Source organism: Mobula birostris, chromosome 9 (assembly GCF_030028105.1).
Source record: "Mobula birostris isolate sMobBir1 chromosome 9, sMobBir1.hap1, whole genome shotgun sequence".
In the NCBI taxonomy this organism is placed as follows: Eukaryota; Metazoa; Chordata; class Chondrichthyes; order Myliobatiformes; family Myliobatidae; genus Mobula; species Mobula birostris.
In genome coordinates this window covers 134,351,373-134,372,833 of record NC_092378.1, presented here as the reverse complement: position 1 = coordinate 134,372,833, position 21,461 = coordinate 134,351,373, and the positions used below count along the sequence as shown (strand labels likewise).

General features: G+C 40.0%; 1 protein-coding gene across 7 annotated transcripts in view; it reads right to left on the bottom strand.

The window, feature by feature from the left end:
• mapk8ip3 (mitogen-activated protein kinase 8 interacting protein 3) overlaps positions 1–21,461 on the bottom strand; it is a 198,219-nt gene that overhangs the window by 142,638 nt on the left and 34,120 nt on the right. For all 7 annotated transcript variants that reach the window (XM_072268888.1, XM_072268891.1, XM_072268889.1 and 4 more), the window contains exons 2-4: positions 12,563–12,683; positions 8,828–8,898; positions 5,734–5,828 (exon numbers count right to left, since the gene is read on the bottom strand). In XM_072268888.1, the coding sequence (XP_072124989.1) occupies positions 5,734–5,828; positions 8,828–8,898; positions 12,563–12,683 (287 nt within the window). The remainder of the gene's footprint in view (positions 1–5,733; positions 5,829–8,827; positions 8,899–12,562; positions 12,684–21,461) is intronic.

The window sequence follows — 21,461 nt, the reverse complement described above, 5'->3', positions numbered from 1 at the left end:
TTAAATTATAAAAAGTGTAGGCGCCATGGTTACTATAGAAAAGAAACATTTCTGACTTTAAAGAGAAATCAGCTTACAAACACTTCTCAGGAATGGAACCTCAGGGACTGCATCTACATGCTTTGATGCTGTTCAAGTCAACATAGCCAAAACTAATTATCTGTAGACATATTACATTTCAGTTTATGGGAACTTGCTGTAATTTTGTTGTTTTCTTGCATTACAATAGTAACTAAAGTTCAAAATGAACATAATTTGCAGAAAACCCAAACATTTCCTTTTAGAATCAGATTTAGCATCACTGGCATGTGTCGTGAAATTTGTTGACTTAGCAGCAGCAATTCAATAATAATATAGTAAAAAGATAAACTACAGCAAAGATATATGTGTATATTGAATCATTAAATTAAAAACAATGCAAAAACAGAAATAATATAAAATCAAAAAAAAAGTGAGGTGGTGTCATGGTTTCAATGTCCATTTAGAAATCCGATAGCAGAGGGGAAGAAGCGGTTCCTGAATCGCTGAGTGTGCGTCTTCAGGCTTCTGTACCTCCTTCCTGATGGTAGCAATGAGAAGAGGGCATGTCCTAGTGATGGGCGTCCTTAATAATGGACACCAGCTTTCTGAGGCACTTCTCCTTGAAGACGTCTTGGATACTACAGAGGCTAGTACCCATGATGGAGCTGACTAATTTTACAACTTTCTTGGCTTCTTTAGATCCAGTACGGTAGCCCCTCCTCCATAACGGACAGAGACCAAGTTCCAAATTTTGATTATATTTCTTCAAAGAACCTTTACCGCTTGAAAGGCCTCAATGGGAAACCTGAGGCTATGAATAAGATACACATTTCTCTTTCACCTTTTTATCCAAAGCCCAGGAATGAGAAACTGGCCATGGTTTCTATTTCTGAAGGCTATATAGTCATTACAACAACAGCAGGATGACCACACAATTGAATTTGTGCACAATTTGACCACACAATTTATGTGTTATTATGGTTAGGGGTTTGCATCTTCAATATACATAACAGACTATATTGCTTTCCTGTTGCCCAACAAAGACTAAAGTTCCTAACACCACTTCAATGAGCGTTTTGGCATTTAAAATATTCTAACCAGGATAGGAACTTGGAGTGAAAAGTGGGAGTTAAGAAGCCACATCATAACTTGGGCTGTACTGCAAGGAGAATACATTATATGAGTGAGGCTATCCGTGATGAGATGGCCAGCTAATGGATAAAGATTGCATAAGACGAACCCATGTTATCTACTTAGAAGAATAAGAGATGCTCTCCTAAAAAGGCATAATTCTCTGAGAGACTATTTCTTCTGGCCTGTGAATCTGGAAACAAGAGGCTATGATTCAACTATTTTTGTACTGGGAGGCAGAATTTCCTCACTCAAAAAGGTCTGAATCTTCAAAATCTTAAACTCTGGATATTCAGTCCATTTACCCCAAGCTGTGACAGACTTTTGGACTCAAATAGAAAGTGGGCGGAAACAGAGAGCCAAGAATGGGATCAGTCCACAATCCAGGCACCCAAAATTGGTGAAGTCGTGGATAGTGAGGAAAGACGTCAAATAATACAGCAAGACGTACATCACTTTAATCCAGAAAAGTGCAAGGTATTGTACTTTGGGATGTCAAATGCAAGAGGAAAGTGTACAGTTAACAGCAAGACCCCTGGGAGCACTGATGGACCAGGACTTTGGGGCGAAAGTACATTGCACCCTGAAAATGATAACAATCGTGGATAGACTACGAAAGACTGTATACAGTACACTTGCCTTCACCAGTAGAGACAGTGAGTCTAAATGTTGGCAAGTAACATTGCAGCTGTATAAAATTTTGGTTCGGCCACATTTGGTGAATCACATGCAGCTCCAGTTATTGCATTAAGTTCAAAGTAAATTTATTATCAAAGTACATATATGTCACCATATACAACACAAATTTATTTTCTTGTGGGCATACTCAATAAATTCATAATGGAATAATAACCATAATAGAATCATTGAAAGACCTCACCAACTGGGTGTTCAACCAGTGTGCAAAAGACAACAAACTGTGCAAATACAAAAAGAAAATTCACAACAGTAAATAAATAAGCAATAAATATCAAGAACATGAGATGAAGAGTCCTAGAAAGTGAGACCAGTTTAGTAATGGGGCAAGTGAAGTTGAGTCAAGTTATCACCTTTGGTTCAAGTGCCTGATGATCGAGGGGTAATAACTGTTCCTGAATCTGGTGGTGTGATTCCTGAGGCTCCTGTATCTTCTTCCTAATGGCAGGAGTAGGAAGAGAGCATGACCTGGGTGGCAGGGGTCCCCAACGATGGGTGCTGCTTTCCTATGATGACGCTCCATGTGCTCAATGATAGGGAGAGCCTTACCTAAAATGGACCGGGCTATATCCTCTACTTTTTGTAGGATTTTCCATTCAAGGGCTTTGATGTTTCCATACCAGGCTGTGATGCCACCAGTCGATATACTCTCCATCACACATCTACAAAAGTTTATCAAACTTTTGGATGCCATGGCGAATCTTTGCAAACTCCTAAGGAAGTAGAGGTACTGCCATGCTTTCTTCATAATTGCACTTACATGCTGGGCTTAGGACAGATCCTCTGAAATAATAACACCAAGGAGTTTTAAATTGCAGACCCTCTCCACCTCTGAGCCTCCAATGAGGAATGGCTCATGGACCTCTGGTTTTCACCTCCTAAAGTCAATAATCAGCTCCTTGATCTTGCTGATATTGAGCAAGAGATTGCTGTTGTGGCACCAATCAGCCAGACTTTCAATCTTCTCCCATTTTCTCATTCGTCACCACCTTTGATTTGGCCAACAACACTAGTGTCATCAGCAAACTTGAATATGGCATGGAAGCTAAGGCATAGAGTCACAATTGTAAAGTGGGTAGAGCATGGGGCTAAACACACAGCTTTGTGGTGTACCAGTGCTGATGGAGATTGTGGAGATGTCATTGCCAATCCACTCTGACTGGGGTCTGCAAGTGAGGAAATCAAGGATCCAATTGCACAAGGAGGTATTGAGGCCTAAGTCTTGAAGCTCATTGACTAGTTCTGAGGGGATGACAGTACTGAATGCCAAGCTGTAGTCAATAAAGAGCATCCTGATGTATGCATCTTTGCTGTCCGAATATTCCAGGGTTGAGTGAAGAGCCAGTGAGATGGCATCTGCTGTGGACTTGTGCCAGTAGACAAATTAGAGCAGATCCAAGTTTCTTCTTAGGCAGGAGTTGATATGTTTCATCACCAGCCTCTCAAAACACTTCATCACTGTGGATGTAAGTGCTGCTGGACGATAGTCATTGAGGCAGGTTACCATGTTCTTCTTGGGCACTGGTATAACGAAGCCTGCTTGAAGCAGGTGGTTACTTCAGACTGCCGAAGCAAGGGGTTAAAGATCTCAGTGAACACTCCAGCCAGTTGATCAGCATTGCAGGAAGAATGTGAAGGCCTTGGAGAGGGTGCAGAAGAGGGTCACCAGAATGCAGTTTGGTTTAAGAGTGTATAATGAGAGGTTGGACATACTGGGAATGCTTTCTGGAGCAGAGGCTGAAGAATAATTAGACAAAAATGTAAAATCTTACGAGAAGCAAAGATGGGTTAGACAGTTAGAATCTACATGCATCTCACCCAGGATGGAAATGTCAAATAATGGAGGAAAGTTTTAAGACAAGATTCAGAAAGCTTAAAGGAGGTTTGCCAGGCAAGTTTGTTTTTTGAAAAAAAGAGAAAGATAGATGTTGGGAAGGGGCTACCAGAAAAAGTGGTAGGAGCAGATATGGCAGCAATGTATTGGATGCACATAGACTGACACATGAACAGGTAGGGAACAGAGACAGCAACAGCAGACTCCAGCATCTTATTCGTTTGCATCTCCATGTAAAAGAGGAATAAAGACTATGTGCAGGCAGATGGGATTAATTACACATGGCGTCTCACAGGGCCTATTTCTGTGCGTTCCCATTGAATAGTTGAACCCTAACCAACCAACACCATTTATCTGCAACTGTATTCTAATGTGATTAACTCATTTGTTTATTTATATGGAATCAACTACTCCCAATATATTAACTTCAGCAATGAACAGGAATATTTGTGTAATACTATTCAAGAAGAGTGTGTATCTGTGCACTAGCTCAAAACCATTTAAATGGAGTAGATGGAGCCCCATCCCATTAATTTCCTTGCTGCATAACGACACCCAGCCTCTGTTCATTAGTACCTCACAACCGGCTATGACCACAAACCCAGCATGCTGATACCCAGCATTACTCCTGTTTCTTTGTGACAGTATCTCAGCTCTTTTTAAAATAATCAACAAATATACCTAGTAATTAGCCTCTGCTTTGATTTGGGCTTAACAACTTCACGTTGACAATCTCCAGTTCCAAATAATCTTCTAGCATTCAGACTACCCAGGTCTCTCTGCATTGACTCCACTTCATCACAAGTTTGAATCTATTACCTAGACCAGTGGTCCCCAACCTCTGGGCCGCGGACTGATACCGGGCCGCGAAGCATGCAGGGGTGCAGCGGTAGCCGGAGCACACCCAGCACATCTTTAAGAAAAAAGTCAAAACAAACAAGCTAATTAATTAGGTGCCGCCCAGAAGCCAGTCTTCATTAGAGGAACTGAGGTAGAGAGGGTCAATAACTTTAAATTCTTTGACATTGACATTAAGGATCGACGCTTCTCTCTGAAAAGTGCCAGAGGATCTGTCCTGGGACCAGTACGTAAGTGTCATTACAAAGAAAGCACGGCAGCACCTAAACCTTATTAGAAGTTTGTGTAGATTCAACATGTCACCTCGATCCTGACAGCCCTGTCTCTTCAACCTGTCCGGGCTGGCATTTAAATTGACCAAACAATGGAACAGCTAAGGCTCCAGTGCCCTGGAAAGAGAAGTGAACATCGCATAGAGCAAATGAAATCAGCAATCACCTCTGATCTGGACCGACATTTACGTGCCGGGCAGCACCTAATTAATTAGCTTGCTTATTTTGGCTTTTTTTTCTTAAAGGTGTGCTGGGTGCGCTCTGGCTACCGCTGCACCCCTGCATGCTTCGCGGCCCGGAGGTTGGGGACCACTGACCTAGACTGTTGCCCAGTCAAGGATTCTCCTACATTTCAGGGAAATTTTTCAATTTATTGAGTTTGGCTGCCAAGTGTTGAAATGAAACCTGCCCAGTTTCTAGGACAGTCAGTCAACTTCCAATGTCACCTTCATGCTCAAGTGCCAAATTGGAAATCCATCACACTAATGCCAAAATAGTCCATCTAAAGCTCCACTTTGATCCTGGAAGTATAATTGTATATTTTCCTATACAATCCTAATAGAGCAATGACACTGAAGGTGGTGTGATTACTTGACACTGGCAGAATACTGACGCAACATTCTTTCTACAATGAAACAAGGCTACTGCACTCTGCAAATGATGGTACTGTGCACAAAGACAATACAAGTTCCCTTACTCACTGAACCAAAGGCATTGAAAAAAAAATGTGACGTGATAACATCACATTACAAACCACACATTTCCAGTTACATTTTACTAACTGAACAGTTAATCTTAATCAGCTAGATATGGGGATCTTCACAAAGCTGCCAAATTATATCATTTTTAAGCCACTCTGTGCAGACAATCCACCACCTGCAACCTATCACAACAAAATAGCTGGCTTAAGACAATGCTTACTTGTTCCTGCCCGTCATCGTTCCATCTGACTGGGCATTTCCCCCGACTTGGTGCAGCTTGGACCGTTCTATGTGTTCCACGTAAGTTTGTATCATCTGCGAAGTGGAAGAATAGTCACATAGAACAGAGGAAGATTAATTCTGATATCCCAATGAATCATTTGAACACTCCATGTCCATAGCAAATAGTGGTATATCTTGTCAGGGTCTTGACATGATGAATAAACCTCAAGAAATTGGGCGAGTTCCTGGAAACAACGAAACCCTCTGATCTTATTGTTATCACATATTGCACATTACCTTTTAAAAATGTTAGAGGACAGCAAATTTTACATTTTTCTATCCATTCTTCCATCTATAACAAGTGTTCCCAACCTGGGGTCCAAGGACCCCTCAGTTAATGGTAAGGCTCCATGGCATAAAAAGATTGGGAACTCTTGATCCATTACATAAAACGGTGCAGCATCAAGTTTTATTCATTCTTATATCCAAGATCTTGCAGTGCAGATTTCACCCCTTACATTATCATACAAGATAATAAAACAAAGTTGGATTGAATAGTTTGGAAAAGTTATGGGAATGACATGCTGTAATACAAAATAATAGGAAGAAAAATAGTATTCATATCCATTCTATAATCAGTTGTTGACACTGGCCATATTATCATCGGGGGGGGGGTAGGGAATAGAGTTTACAATATAAATGTACTATCATGGAAAATTAAAAGGCTGAGTGAACCTGACAGTGCCAAATACAACAACAAAATGGAGGGTTGTCATGTGATAGAGCTGGTATCCAGCAATTCGATGCTACAATTTTATATCTGCTTTGATATTCAAAATCAATTGACTGCAGAAGGTCATTAGAAAAGTTGCTCAACTATGTTAATTTTTTTTTTAATCCTGTAAACATTCAGCAGGTCAGGCAAAATCTATAGAAAGAGAGTTGACATTTCAGTGAGGTGACCATCATCAGGACTAAGGAAAGCTGAAAACCAAACACAAGTTCTCATATTATTTTCTCAAATTTTCTTATGACAGAGAAACAGGCCATTTGGCCAAGTGAGTCTATGCCAACTATCAGAGCAATCCCCTCAATCTTATCCCACCACTTATTTCTCTATAACCTGTTCTCCATCGCATGACCTTCAACTCCTCTCAATTTCCCTGTCATCCAGCTTCACTGGAGAAAATTTACAGCATGTTTCTGAGGAATTAGAGCACCCAGAAGAAATCCACACAGTCACAGGGTGGAGAGAACCCTTGTTCTCTCCACCCTTTGCTCTTCTCTGCAACATAAAACATGTTTGATTTCTAACTTTTCCCAATTCAGATGAAATGTCTTCTTTGAAACAAGCACTTATTTCACCACAGATGATTTGCTGAGTATTTACAGCATTTCCATTTTTGTTTCAAATGTTCAGCATCTGCAGCTTTTTTCTCATCCAAGCCTCCTCCTCGTTGCTGAGTCAAAGGTTGGGTAAATGAAATCAGCAGCAAAATATGAACCATTTTATCGAATTGAGCAGTACAAGCAAGATGAAAGGAAACAACATATAAAACATGAGAAAGAACAGGAGCTATTCAGCCCATGAGCCAGTTCGATTATTCAGAAAGACCATGGCTGACCTGATCTTTCACTAATGAACCCCAAAAGCTTTCAATCTGCTATTGCACAAAACCAATCTCAATTTTGTAAGAGTTTAATGACTCTCAGCCCCCCAGAGTAGAGTATTCCACAGATCCGCAACTCCAAGAGGAAAAAGAAACCTTTTCATTGCAATCTTATCCTGAGGTTAGGCCCCTTGGTCCTTGAGCAACCACCAAAAAGAATATTTCAGAACATCATGAAGGTAAGCAGAGTTGAGTGCACCTACTCTGGCAAGTTCTCCTGGAATCTAAACTGCCTCTCATGCTTCTAAGCTTAGAAGAGCACTGACTCAATCCTTCTGGATCAAGGTTTTGATAAACTCGGCAGAAAGGAAACTGGTAAAAATTGAAAGACAGTTACAAGAGCAGACTGACCCTATCAGTGAATGACTTTACAATGGATCCATCTGAATAAGTAACTTGGGCTCACAAACCTGGACCAGAAAAGGGAAAAAAAATATTCAAGCCCACATAAAGGAACACCCAATAAGTAAAATGGAAATAAAGGTACAATGACTACAGAAATCTAAGGTTATGGTCTCAACACTATACAGAAAGCACGAAGTGTAAACTTACTTCAGCACCCCTACAAAGAAATGAAGGGTACTCACTATCACTCTTGCTCCTCCCGCTGTTCTAAATTGTCTCAATGTTGATCGAATTTCGAACACATAATGAAAAGAAATTACCTCCAGCAAAATAGCAGGAATACTAGGAATGTTTTCAAGGTGTCCTGGGGCAAGTTTACTTTTGAATTGAATTAAATTGACTTTATTTCTCACATCCTTCACATACATGAGTAAAAATCTTTACATTATGTCTCCATCTAAATATGCAATTTATAATCATTTATAATAAATAGAACGGTCAACGTAATATAGCGTACATTCAAATCATTCAGGAGTTCATCAATCTGATGGCCTGGTGGAAGAAGCTGTCCTGGCTGTCCTATGCCCATATCAGAGTATAAAGCAAGATCATTACAATCTAAAATAAAAACTATATGAATTTCTATTTCACATGTAATCAAATGCTGATAACCTTGACAAGCATAATTAGATACAATACTTTGTGCATCAACATGATAACTTTTTTCAATTTTACTCCAAACTTAATCTTGTAGAACAGACTGACCACCTATTATTGAACCCAGCTAGTTTTCATTTTGTGGTAAAGAACAGAATGAAAAACACATTGGATGGGCTGTACAAACATCGGGTGATCTTCCCAACACTGAGAATGAAACTCCATTCCCAAGTGCTTCAAATAGGAATAGTAGGTTACACTGTTCATCTCTTTCTACACAAAAATGTCAATAACAACCTTCAGTCATTATCACATCCTTAAAACCACCTGCAATCCAACAGATTGATAATTTAACTTGTTACAAGATCCCAAATTCTACCTCTCGATAGAAGGGATATATGAACTATTAAGGTCTCTTACCTCAGTATGTCTCAGATGTAAAGCATTATATTCTTTCTTCATCTCTGCTTCCCGCTCTTCCAGTCTGGTAACTGTAACAGTAGTACATAGCTGAATAAGACTTGCATCAATAAATCTAACTAAGCCACACTAAACCTAGAAATGTAAAGAGAATTTTAAGAATTATACTCATGATGAGTGAAAAACAATAAACAGAAGCTGAATTTATTTGTGTAACACAGAAGGCAGCCAATTAGGTCTACATCAGCTCCCAGCAGAGCCATAACATCAGCTCCATTCCCTTCTTATTTCACTGGAAGTTTCTCTCAATCACAATTCCATATCCATCAATTCCCCTTGATTCTCTTGCAATTAACCTACCACTAATGAAATTTACAGTGGCCAATTAAACTACCAGTACATTCTTACTGTACATTCCAAACCAAAAGCCGTGGATGTACCAGGAGGTACGTCGTCTGCTGAAGGCTAGATCTGTGGCATTCAAGTTTGGCAACCCAGACCTGTACCAGAAAACCAGGTATGACTTGCAGAGGGCTATTTCAAGGGTGAAGAGACAATTTCAAATGAGGTTGGAGGTGACATCAGATGCACGACAACTCGGGAAGGGTTTGCAAGACATTATATCCTACAAAGCGAAACCCAATAGCATGAATGGCAGCGATGCTTCACTACCAAATGAACTCAATGCTTAGTATGCACGCTGCTTTGAAAGGGAGAACACAACTACAGCTGTGAAGACCCCTGCTGCACCTGATGACCCTGTGATCTCCGTCTCAGAGGCCGATGTTAGGCTGTCGTTAAAGAGAGTGAACCCTCGCAGGGCCGAAGGTCCCGATGAAGCACCTGGGAAGGCCCTGAAGACCTATGCCAACCAACTAGCAGGAGTATTCAAGGGCATTTTCACCCTCTCACTGCTACGGGCAGAAGTTCCCACTTGCTTTAGAAGGGCAACAATTATACCAGTGCCTAAGAAGAATAACGTGGGATGCCTTAATGACTATCACCCATTAAGTTAAGAAATTTCACATCATATGCCAGTGATAATAAACCTGATTCTGATTCAGTTTATCTTTGCGATGTGGAAAGAAACTAGAGCAATGGGGTGGGAGGGGACCCCAAGTGACCAAAAAGACCAGCACAAACTGATAGTACCAGAGGTCAGCATTGAACCTGTCATCAAAGCCAAAAGGCAGCAGCAGCATCTGCTATCGCAATGGGCCACCCAAATTTGTGCATTTCTTCTTTTTCTCTCAAAACAATGAATAATGCATGCCGGACACTGACAAAATTCACCAATGCCCTTCCCTCTGCAGCAGGGGTTCCCAACCCGGGGTCCACAGACACCCCGGTTAATGGTAGGGGTCCATGGTTTAAAAAGGGTTCAGAACCCCCGCTATACAGGCAAAGAGCAAGTAGAATTAACAACAAGGGCAGTCCATATTTTCCAAGGTCCAGGTGAGCTTCAATGATCTGTCCTTCCAACAATTCCAAGATGGTAAGAATTCCATTTTAGGGCCGGCTGGTGGCACAATGACATCAGTGCCGGACTCTGTAACGGAGGTTCCCCGGTTCGAACCCAATCGGAGCCACTCCCGAGTACACTTCCCATCTATGCCAGGTTGAGTGTCGAGATCGCAACTCGACCTCGTAAAATAAAAGGGAAAAAATACTGCAAAGTGTCTGTGTGAGGAGTGGCGCGCCAGTCTCCCTCCTTCTCGCTCCAAGCCTTGTAAAAAGACATGAAAAAGACATTGTCCCACCAACATCGCACACGCATGCAGACGTGTACGCATAGATGCGCACGCACACATGCCAAAAAAATTTTTTTAAAAAAGAATACCATTTTAGGCACTAGCCTACAGAATGAGCTGACTGTAATGATAAGCGCGTCAGAAAACCTGCATAAAGTGACAGATACAGGCTTGTACTACTTAAAAGTCAGGAAATATCCTTTAAAACAACTTGCAGCATCTTCACAACCCAAGCACCTACTGCAATCTATCGCATTGAGAATCTCACTGCCGTGATCGAAGACTCGTGGAAAGCAGCTGATGCTTATAGGATGCAACCATCAGCAAATGAGAGGAAGACTGGAGTGTCATTAACATGAAGGACAAACAATATTGACAGAGTTAAAGAGAAAATGGCAAAGCCAGCAGCAGTTTCAACAATATTAATAGAGTCACAATTACACACACAGTCAAGAACAATTTTAATAAGTAGTAATAGCAGATGGTCCCATGCTAACTGGAACTAAATTACAATGGGCAAAAATTTAAAATACAAATTTACTTGGTGGTTATATCTCCAGCTTCAAATAAATGTAACAGCAAAAACAATAAACCATATTTGTCGAGCACATGTAACGTAGCAAACAACCCAATTCACTTCATAAGAGCAATGCAATTTGGCACTGAAGGACAAAGGATAATTTTAGAAAAGGATGGCCCAAAGCAGAATCTAGGAGGTAAGTGTTACCAAGGGGAAAGAGAAACAGAGAAGTAGATTGGAATTAGAGGCAGAATTCTAAAGCTTAATGTCTAAGCAGAAGAAACCAGTGGAGGAGCAAATGCATTGACCAAATGGACAGAGTTGGAGACAAACACCTTGCAAGATTCTGTGAATGATTTAATGTACAAAGGTAAAGAACTACAGGGTCATGAATGCCTTTAAAGCAAGGATGAAAATTTTGAAATCAAGCTGTTTTTGCTTAATAAAGAAAATGTAGATCCGTCAGCACAGGTGTAAATGGCAACTCAATCATGGTGCAAGTTAACACCACTTCAAGTTTGCATAGGACTGGGCAATGCAAATGTGCCAAGAGCAATTAAAATAATCAGTACTGAAGACAACATGACAGGGGTGAGACATCTGCTGTACACTTTGGGGTTGCTATTTTGGCGCTGGATTGTGTGGCAACACTTACAGGCTTCCCCCAGCACATCCTTCAGTTGTGCTGGTTACCAACACAAACACTAACACTTTATGTTTCCATGTACTTGTGAGAAGTAAATGAATCTGAATATGACTTAGCTGGATAGCTGAGTGACAAATAGGTTGTCTCAGAGGCGTACATAAGCAGACTTAATATTGGCACAGATATGTGGATGAAATTTGTCTCTGGAAGTTTACAGCTGTGAACCAGGCTTTCTAACAATAACAAAGGCTGGACAAGATGAGACAAAGGTTGATGATACCTGTTGAGATAATGTCAGATCTGGTTTTAAAAAAAGGCTAACAATTTATTTTTTTAACCAATATAATTACCTCTATTAGAAGTACTCTAATCAACCAACAAGTCCTGTTCACACATTATACCTGTGCTAGCCACTATTAATTTGACTAATTTTAAAGTGTCCTCACCATCTGAAAAATCCCTTCAAAGTCTCATTCTTTTCTATAAACATTGTCCTCCAACCTTATAACCCTCCATGACATCCACACTTCCCCAATTAAGAAATCTTGTACTTTCCTCATTTCCTACATTCAACAACTTGTGCCTTCCAGCGGTCAAGGCCATAGCCTCTGGGATTCCCTCCCTAAACTCTTAAAAATGAATATTTTGGCTAAGTTGTCAATCATCTGCCCAAGTATCTTTTTAAAATGGCTTGCTATCAAACTTTGCTCAGTAAGTGCTTCTCTGAAGTGCCTTGGGATGATTAACTATAAACATGTTATACAATATATTGGTAAAAGTTAGAGTTGCCTTCATTTGGAGAATACATTCAAACTTACGCTGGTCTGCATAGTTCTTGGACTTGAGCTCCAATTGTCTACTCTGCAGCTCCAGGGATTCCACATGTGTTTGAAGTTCTTTCTTCTCCTGCTCCAGAGCATCCTCAAACTCGATGAATTTCTATATATATACACACACACACACACACACACACACGCACGCACGCACGCACGCACGCACACAGAACAAACAAAAAACAGAGAATAAGTGAAGATATGTACAAAATGCTAAAGCTTTTGATAAGCTAAATGAAATTTTATCCTTGGGTTGCATTGTTTAATCCAATACATCACAAGTATAAAATTCCGTTAAGTATCTGACCTGGGTACACGTCAAATGCTTAAAGTGACAAATAAAATGTTTCCCCAACAGGGAAAATCAGAAATCAGAAATCTGAATAGCACATGCTCCCATAGTAACTACTTTGGCATTCATTAACAAAAAGCCTGGGCTATCCAAGTTCAATATCTCACTTACATAAACTATAGCAGCATGAGCAGAATCTTTCTTTTTGACACAGTTATTGCGGAAGGTCCACACCGTGATGTTTTGCAACTCCAAAACATAAAACTAACTGAAAGAGAAAGATGGGAGCCCGGGAGAACGTGTGCATTTTGTTTCACTTTAGCAAGATGTATACTAATGACATGGTGGTGTACAGGTTTCCCCCGCTATCCGAAGGTACAGCGTTCCTATGAAACGGTTCGTAAACCGAAATGTCGTAAAGCGAAGAAGCAACTACCATTTATTAATATGGGAAAAATTTTGTGAGTGTTCGCAGACCCAAAAATAACCTACCAAATCATGCCAAATAACACATAAAACCTAAAATAACAGTAACATATAGTAAAAGCAGGAATGATATGATAAATACACAGCCTATATAAAGTAAAAATACTTTTCTGCAGCACTGCCTAGTGCAGCGAAAATCTCGCGGAAGTGCTCTCGGCAGAAACACTCGGCGCAAGCACTCTCGGTAGAAACACTCTCTCCAGTAACCTTGAAGCTATGAAGCAGCCAAATCATACCAATTAACACATAAAAATACACAGCCTATATAAAGTAGAAATAATATGTATAGTGTAGTCTCACTTACCGGAATCGGGAAGATTCCAATAAATTGCAGTTTCGTCACAGTTAAACACCTGCTTATACAAATAACCACCTGACGCAATCGGCAATCGCCTCAGACCTGGGCTGACATTTACGTGCGTTCCAACCACCACTGCATTCTTCACGGCAATGCGTCAGTCTGCGGCCCAGAGGCTGGGGACCACTGCTTAAACTATGAAGCTGCCCTCGCCTCAGAAACCAATCAAACCACCCATAACTACCTTTAAATTCTACTTTCGCAACACTTTCATCACCACCGTCCAGTGCTTTCTGTTTCAGCTTATTAAAAAGACTGACTGATTTCTCCTTAAGTATAAGAAAACTTAACGGAACACCACCTCAATCCACTCAACCAATAGACTTCCCATTTTATCCATTATTGGATGCCAATTAAGAGAGACCACTTTGCTATGAGTAGAAACAACAGTAACATCGGCAGTTTTCAAAATTCTTTCTCTCTGTGTATAAATAGTACGAATGGTGGGTGCAGGCAAGTTGAACGCGCGGACAATGTCCTCACTTCGTTCACCACGATCAAAATGTTTAATTATGTCTAGTTTTATGCTAAGTGTAACACCCTAATGAGCTCTTTTAGGTTTTTCCGATACCTTAGAACTCATCTTGCTAACGGATGCCCAAAATAAATCAAGATAAGGCAACACACATCAAAGTTGCTGGTGAACGCAGCAGGCCAGGCAGCATCTCTAGGAAGAGGTACAGTCGACGTTTCAGGCCAAGACCCTTCGTCAGGACTAACTGAAGAAAGAGTTAGTAAGAGATTTGAAAGTGGGAGGGGGAGGGGGAGATCCAAAATGATAGGAGAAGACAGGAGGGGGAGGTATGAAGCCAAGAGCTGGACAGGTGATTGGCAAAGGGGATATGAGAGGATCATGGGACAGGAGGTCCAGGGAGAAAGACAAGGGGGGGGGGGGAACCCAGAGGATGGGCAAGGGGTATAGTCAGAGGGACAGAGGGAGGAAAAGGAGAGTGAGAGAAAGAATGTGTGTATAAAAATAAATAACGGATGGGGTACGAGGGGGAGGTGGGGCATTAGCGGAAGTTAGAGAAGTCGATGTTCATGCCATCCAGACGGCTACCCAGACGGAATATGAGGTGTTGTTCCTCCAGCCTGAGTGTGGCTTCATCTTTACAGTAGAGGAGGGCGTGGATAGACATGTCAGAATGGGAATGAGATGTAAATCTCTTACTAACTCTTCCTTCAGTTAGTCCTGACAAAGGGTCTTGGCCTGAAACGTCGACTGTACCTCTTTCTAGAGATGCTGCCTGGCCTGCTGCATTCACCAGCAACTTTGATGTGTGTTGCTTGAATTTCCAGCATCTGCAGCATTCTTGTTGTTTGCGTTTTCAAGATAAAGCACGTGTTTAAGCAACGCCAGCTAGAATGCAGTTCTGGGGGAGGAGCTTGGTTGTTCGGGCGCACACTGCCTTTTTCACTAACAGTGAAAACACCTTCTGTTAGCGAAAACAGGTAACTAATGTAGGTCTTTCGTAACAGCGAGGTGTCATAAAGCGAACGCTCGGAAAACAGGGGCCACCTGTAATGACATGCATTCACGTACTTCCTACATATAACCCATAATGAATTATGTAAACAAAGAATGTTTAAACAATATATTTACAATATTACTCAAATATTAAATACACAACACTTCACCCTGCTGAGCTATAAACTTCAACGCAACATAGAATGCATCTCAGTGAACACACACACACAATACCATTTTGTGGGGTAATGTCTTTCTTTCCTGACCGGGAGGAGGGGGAGGGGGGGTCACTCTGCTTGGCAGGTGAGACTTGTGGCTGTGAAACAATCTCATTTCTGGTGCCTCCTCTGTGGTGGTTGAAGGAATCAAGTCTGGGACTGCAGAAAGTGGCTCTGACAACTCTGGACACCTTTCTTCTCTAACAATTGACTCTTCTCTCCTCAAATGATCAATGTGTCATCCACAGAAAAGGAAATGTCTGAGAACTTTACTAAAGAGGACGTTGCACAGTACCACCCAGCTACAAGTGGTTTGATTTGTCCAAAGTCTAAAGAAAGCAATGTCAGCAGAACACACGACGTTGACACTGAATCAGAAGCTCATCAGTTTCCTCTTTGCAGCACACTCCACCGACAACTCACCAGCTATGCTGTTCCTGGGTCAACCCTTGCACATACGTGTGGAGCTGCTAAAACCAAATATCAGGAGAATGCAGGACAAACGACTGAGCCAAATTGAGGGCTTCTCAAACAAGGAGGTTTGATGCTTCACACTTGGACAAGCAGCCTGGGTGAGGGACTACGGAGGTGATCAAAGGTGGGCACTTGGAAAGATTAAGGACAGAACCTGGAGACTGCACCTCACACTGCTTTGCAAAGAAAGCCCTTTATCTATTTTGATCTATTTTCAGTTCTGGTTTAATGGTGGCCATAAAATCACCACAGATAATGACAGACCCATTCTTCTTGTCTACTGGGACCACTGACATTGCCCAAGGACTCCACTCAACCTTGGAAAGAATCTATTTTGAGTTTTCCAATACCATCCAGTACCTTTCCTTATTCACTTTCAATTGACTGTAATCCAGGAGATGTGATATGCAAATGACAGATGGATCTCCAATTAAGTTGTGGTTGTCTCAGCCAATCACAGCCCCACAATGCTAGCCCTCCTCTTCCTACCAGATGCAAGCCCAATGTGGCTTGTTGGTTATATTTCACTGTTAAGAATGTCATTCCCACAAGAGTTGTCTTTTCTCCAGTACAAGCTCTAAGTTGGATATCAGCAGGCTTCAGTTCAGTTTCTTGGAAATGCTGTTCAAACTCATGTTTTGGAATGACGGAAACAGCTGAGCCAGTGTCTAATTTCATTTTAATTAACTTTCTGTTCACCCATATTGTTTGTCTATTGTTAATTTTCACATTGTAACTCTCAAGGCTACACAATCCTGTGTCACTCTTATCAAGATCATATTTTTCATCAACAGCATGTAGATCAGTGTTCTTTCTAAAACTGCAACTTGAACTTCAGCTTTTTCTCTTCCCTGTATAGTGTTTATTTTTGTCTGCCCTATCTGCTCTTTGTCCATGCCCTACTTCGTTACATTTTCTGCAAGTTTCGCTTATAAACCTGCATTGGTCTGGTGCATGTGAGCCCCTGCCACAATTGTAACACAATTTGGTTGGCCAGGCAGGTTTCTGTTTAGATGCTGCAATTTTGTTTACGCATACTTTCACTCCTGGCTGCAAATTAATTGTGCCTCTTTCTGTTTCCATTGATACAGCGATTTCAACTGCCTTCTTGTAAGATTGTACAAACTAAACAATCTCTCAGTGCATCATTAAACTGACGATGCTCAGACAACTTTTTCAATTCAGCCACATAAGCTGAAATGGACTCCCCTTCCTTTTGATTTCACTTATGAAACCTAAAACATTCTACAATCAACAATGGTTTAGGTTCTAAATGTTCCTGCGTGACTTTGACAATATCAGCAAAGCTTATTTCCGGTGGGTTTGGAGCAATCAAATTTCTAAGCAAACTGTGCACTCTTCCATCTAGTACACTCAGCAAAACTGGCACTCACTTTGCATTGGCTATTTCACTTGCTTTAATCTTCTCAATTCACTCCGTATACAATATCCAGATATCTCTTGTGCAATCGAACAACTCTATCTTTCCAATGTAGCCAGCCATTTCTGCTTTTTATTTATGACTATCACCTGGTACTCACTGTTTGTGAACCCATTAACTTCATTCGCTTCCTGCCTGTTTTATTAAACTCTACCATCATCTCCTTTCTGAAGAACTTACATGCTGCACTTTTTCAATCTCGAATATCTCCCTGCGCTTCAACACACAAGTAGTTGTCTCAGGTTCATTTAAAACTTGTCATCACTGCAAAGTTTTGTAACTCCAAAACATAAAACTAATTGAAAGAAAAAGACGGGAGCCTTAGAGAACGAGTACTCTTTTACTTTAGCGAGGTGTGCGCTTATGACATGATGGCGTAATGACTTGTGCCATTCATGTACTTTTATATACAACAAGTAATGATTATGTAAACAAAGAATGGTTAGTCAATACATTTACAATAATTCCCAAATATTAAATACACAACACACACATCTTCCATCATTTTTAAATTTTTAAGTAGGAAAGAAGTGATACACAATTCAGAATCATACTAGTATCCATTTCTATTCAAAATCTGAAATGGCAGAAAGTAATTTGAAATTGTTAATAATACCCGTCAAATGCTACAGCTACAATTGCTGTAACTTGTTATGTAGATCACTGAAGTTAATGGTATCCACATTAGAGACAATTACCTATATTTATTGTAAAATAAGCAATAATGTAAACTGAATGTAAAGCAGTGAGCTTCAGGAAAAAAATCCAGGAATTTGGTAGTTGCTAAATTACAGGCAATCTGAATTTAAGCTCGTCATTTACAATACGCCTAGTGTCAATCAGACTTCTAAAATGACAAGAATAAGCCACTGAGTACTGAAGATTTGACATAATATTTTCCTGCATTTATAAGTTTTATTGCAGACAGCAAAGCCAACAAAACCTTATAATCACTTCCTTAATTAAGATTCCTTTTTGCCGTCAGCTGCCTTGCCCTTAGCTTCTGAATTCCCTCCCTAAACCCCCCAGACGCTCTCAAAATGGTGTTTAAAACCAATTTTGTTTCTTGCCTAATAAGGTTATTCTGTAAGCTGAAGATTTATTTGATTACAGAAGCACTTTGGGTTGTTTCACATGACAGTATGTATTGATGCAATTTGTGAAGTTCTTCAAGTAGACTGTCTCTTCAAGTGCATGTTATTTTGTCTCAGTATTCATCTGTACCTTCTCCAGTAAGAACCAGTGCTTTGAGGAAAGAAATGAAGGTTAAAATCTACTGGAGTGAATGCAACTTTAACTCCAGTTTGTACAACAAAATTTCTCAAATTAACAGTTATAGCTTTCTTTAAGCCTTTTAGCTCTAAAGTGCAAGATCATTACTTTTAAGTGCGTACCTTTCATTTTACCCGCAAGGAATATTTATTTCTTGTAAGAGATCAGCAGAGACCATCACACATGGTCCTGCCAAGTCCTGAATCATATTCTAGGATTTCACAATGTATTACAACCAATATCAAAAAATATTGATTCCCAATAAGTCAACTGCATATGATGCAGTGTAGAACAAATTTCAGAACAGTTAGAATATCAGAGAGATAATATTGAAGTCAGAGTACCCCTTAACACATGTGAGTTTATATCCTAATATACTTCTGACCTTGTGAAAACTCAATTAACTAACAGTTCATTGTACCCACGACCCGCTGCATTAATTTTTCCTTCTACAATACAGAGGATTTTTACCACTAACATTATTCCTCCATGGTGCATATACCCATGTTCATTCAACAGAAATCTTCCTTAATGAATGCCTCATTATAAAACCCTGAAGTTCAGACAACCCCAATAATAGAAAGATTTCATGATTTTAAAAGAACTAACTCAATCTGATGTACAAATTAAACAAGAAAGTTAAATGAAGTTATATCCACTCCCAGAGATTTCAAACCCTGAACTCTTTCCTCGATCCATGCAGGGCTACGCAACCAAAACAACACTTTGCCAAGTATGCAATACAGCAGAGAGTAAACACTGGCAGGCTACTTTGTAAGTATCACAGGAGACAACAGATACTTAAACGGCATCTTTTAAACGCCAGTGCAGGTATCCTCTACTCCACATAACTAGAAGCTTCTAATTGGAATGAACCCTGCAGCTCTGATCCCCCAAATTCATACACAACTTTGGGGAAAGTGATTAAAATATTGCCATAAAATACATTTGTTGCAGTAGCTAGTAAAATTACATATTTCATGGGAAACAAGGTTTTAAAGTCAATCCAACAATCCTGGGTGGACTTATATCCCATTCCCATGTGGAGTAATGATACAGCATCTCACCACACCTACATAGACAGCCACAGAAATTGCTCACTGTAGTAATTCCCTGAGCTGATAATTCTGCAACAATATTCATCCCAGCAAAAAAAACAGTATTGTTTTAATGCAACTTCTGGTTATACATTAATACCAATGACTATACCAACTGCTAAGTGCAATGTGTTTTCTTCCTTTATGAAGGGCAACTACGAAATATCTACTTTCAAATAAATCAAGCCAATGACCATTAAATCGAACTATAAAAGGTTGAGTGTGGATACTATTACCATTAAATATTCATTTAACTGTCACAAAACCTTTCTCCATGAGTATGATCTTTGCAGCCAAGACATACTGACAGAGGCAGCAGACTCTGAAGTTTGAAATAAATGTAAACATAAAATATTACTCCATCCTTGACATTTACAATACATCAGGCTTGTTCTTAATGGGGGAAAAAACAGCACATAAACCACGCACACCATTAATTGCAAATTGGTCAGCAGATGCAATAGGTTTAGAGACATGGGTTGCAAATCACCACAACTGATACATCTACTGTATGCACCACTGACACTTGACTTACAATCTCTCCTTACTTACCAACATACAGATACACATATTTTGAAGAATACACTGAATATATGCATTAATTAGATTAAACTCACCAACGGCTGCCTGACAAATTTCTGCCATATAAAAGATACCATTTAAACTGTAAAATGTTATTACCAGGAAGTGAATTGTGCTTAAAGATTTTAAAGCATTACTTTTTTCCTTCCTGCCTTCAACCACTCCACCTTTCCCTCCATTGTTATCCCTGTTCCTACTCGAATGGACCCTTCCTTTTGTTTCTCTAAAGTAGGTGTCCATTTGTCCTCTGCACATTATTGGCTCACAGTTCCAGCAAATTCGGGAACAAAGAATTTATGAGCTTAGGGATGCAGCAGAAAGTCGAACTCAAGTCCCAAGCAAATTCCTACCAAATATATTCAGGAAAGTAACAAGATGGCATGCAGCCATAACACAATCAGAGTATTTATTTCAATATCCCTAAGATAAGGCAAACAGAACAAAAACAGCTACAAGGGTGAAAAAAAAATTCAGCTTCACTGGTATTCAAGGTCACCACTATCTATTCCAACCTTATGAAAAACTTGCCCAGGGCTGACATCTTGTATAAAGGACTTGAAAATATAAGATTTGCAGTGAGATATTTCTATCTATTCCTTTAATCCGTGCCCTCTGCAATAACACATTCTTCTGCACAATTCTGGACAGCTGCAGCTCTGAATCACCTGCATATCTGTGTATTCCTCTCTATTCCAAAATGCATCAAGTTTACATCAAAACCTAGTGGATGAATTATGTTTTAGAATTGCAGGGTCATCACAAAGATAAGAAACAAAAAAAAAAGAGATCAAAAGAAAAATTAAACGAGCCATAATATTACTGAATACCAGAAAAGGTTCAAGGGTAATTACGGAGCCCTCCAGTTCTAAGTATCTTCAAAGTTCAAAGTAATTTTTATTATCAAAGTATCTACTGTATATGTCACCATATACAACCCTGAGCATAACTTTCTTGTGGGCATACTCAATAACTATAAAATAACCATAACAGAATCAATGAAAGACCACCCAACTAGAGTGTTTAACCAGAGCGCAGAAGACACCAAAGTGTGCAAATACAAAGAGAGATAATAAATAAATAAACGATAAACAATAAATAGAGAACATGAGTTGAAGAGCCCTTGAAAGTGTGACCATTTGGTTTTAGGAACATTTCAATGATGGGGCAAGTTAAGATGAGTAAAGTTATCCCTTATG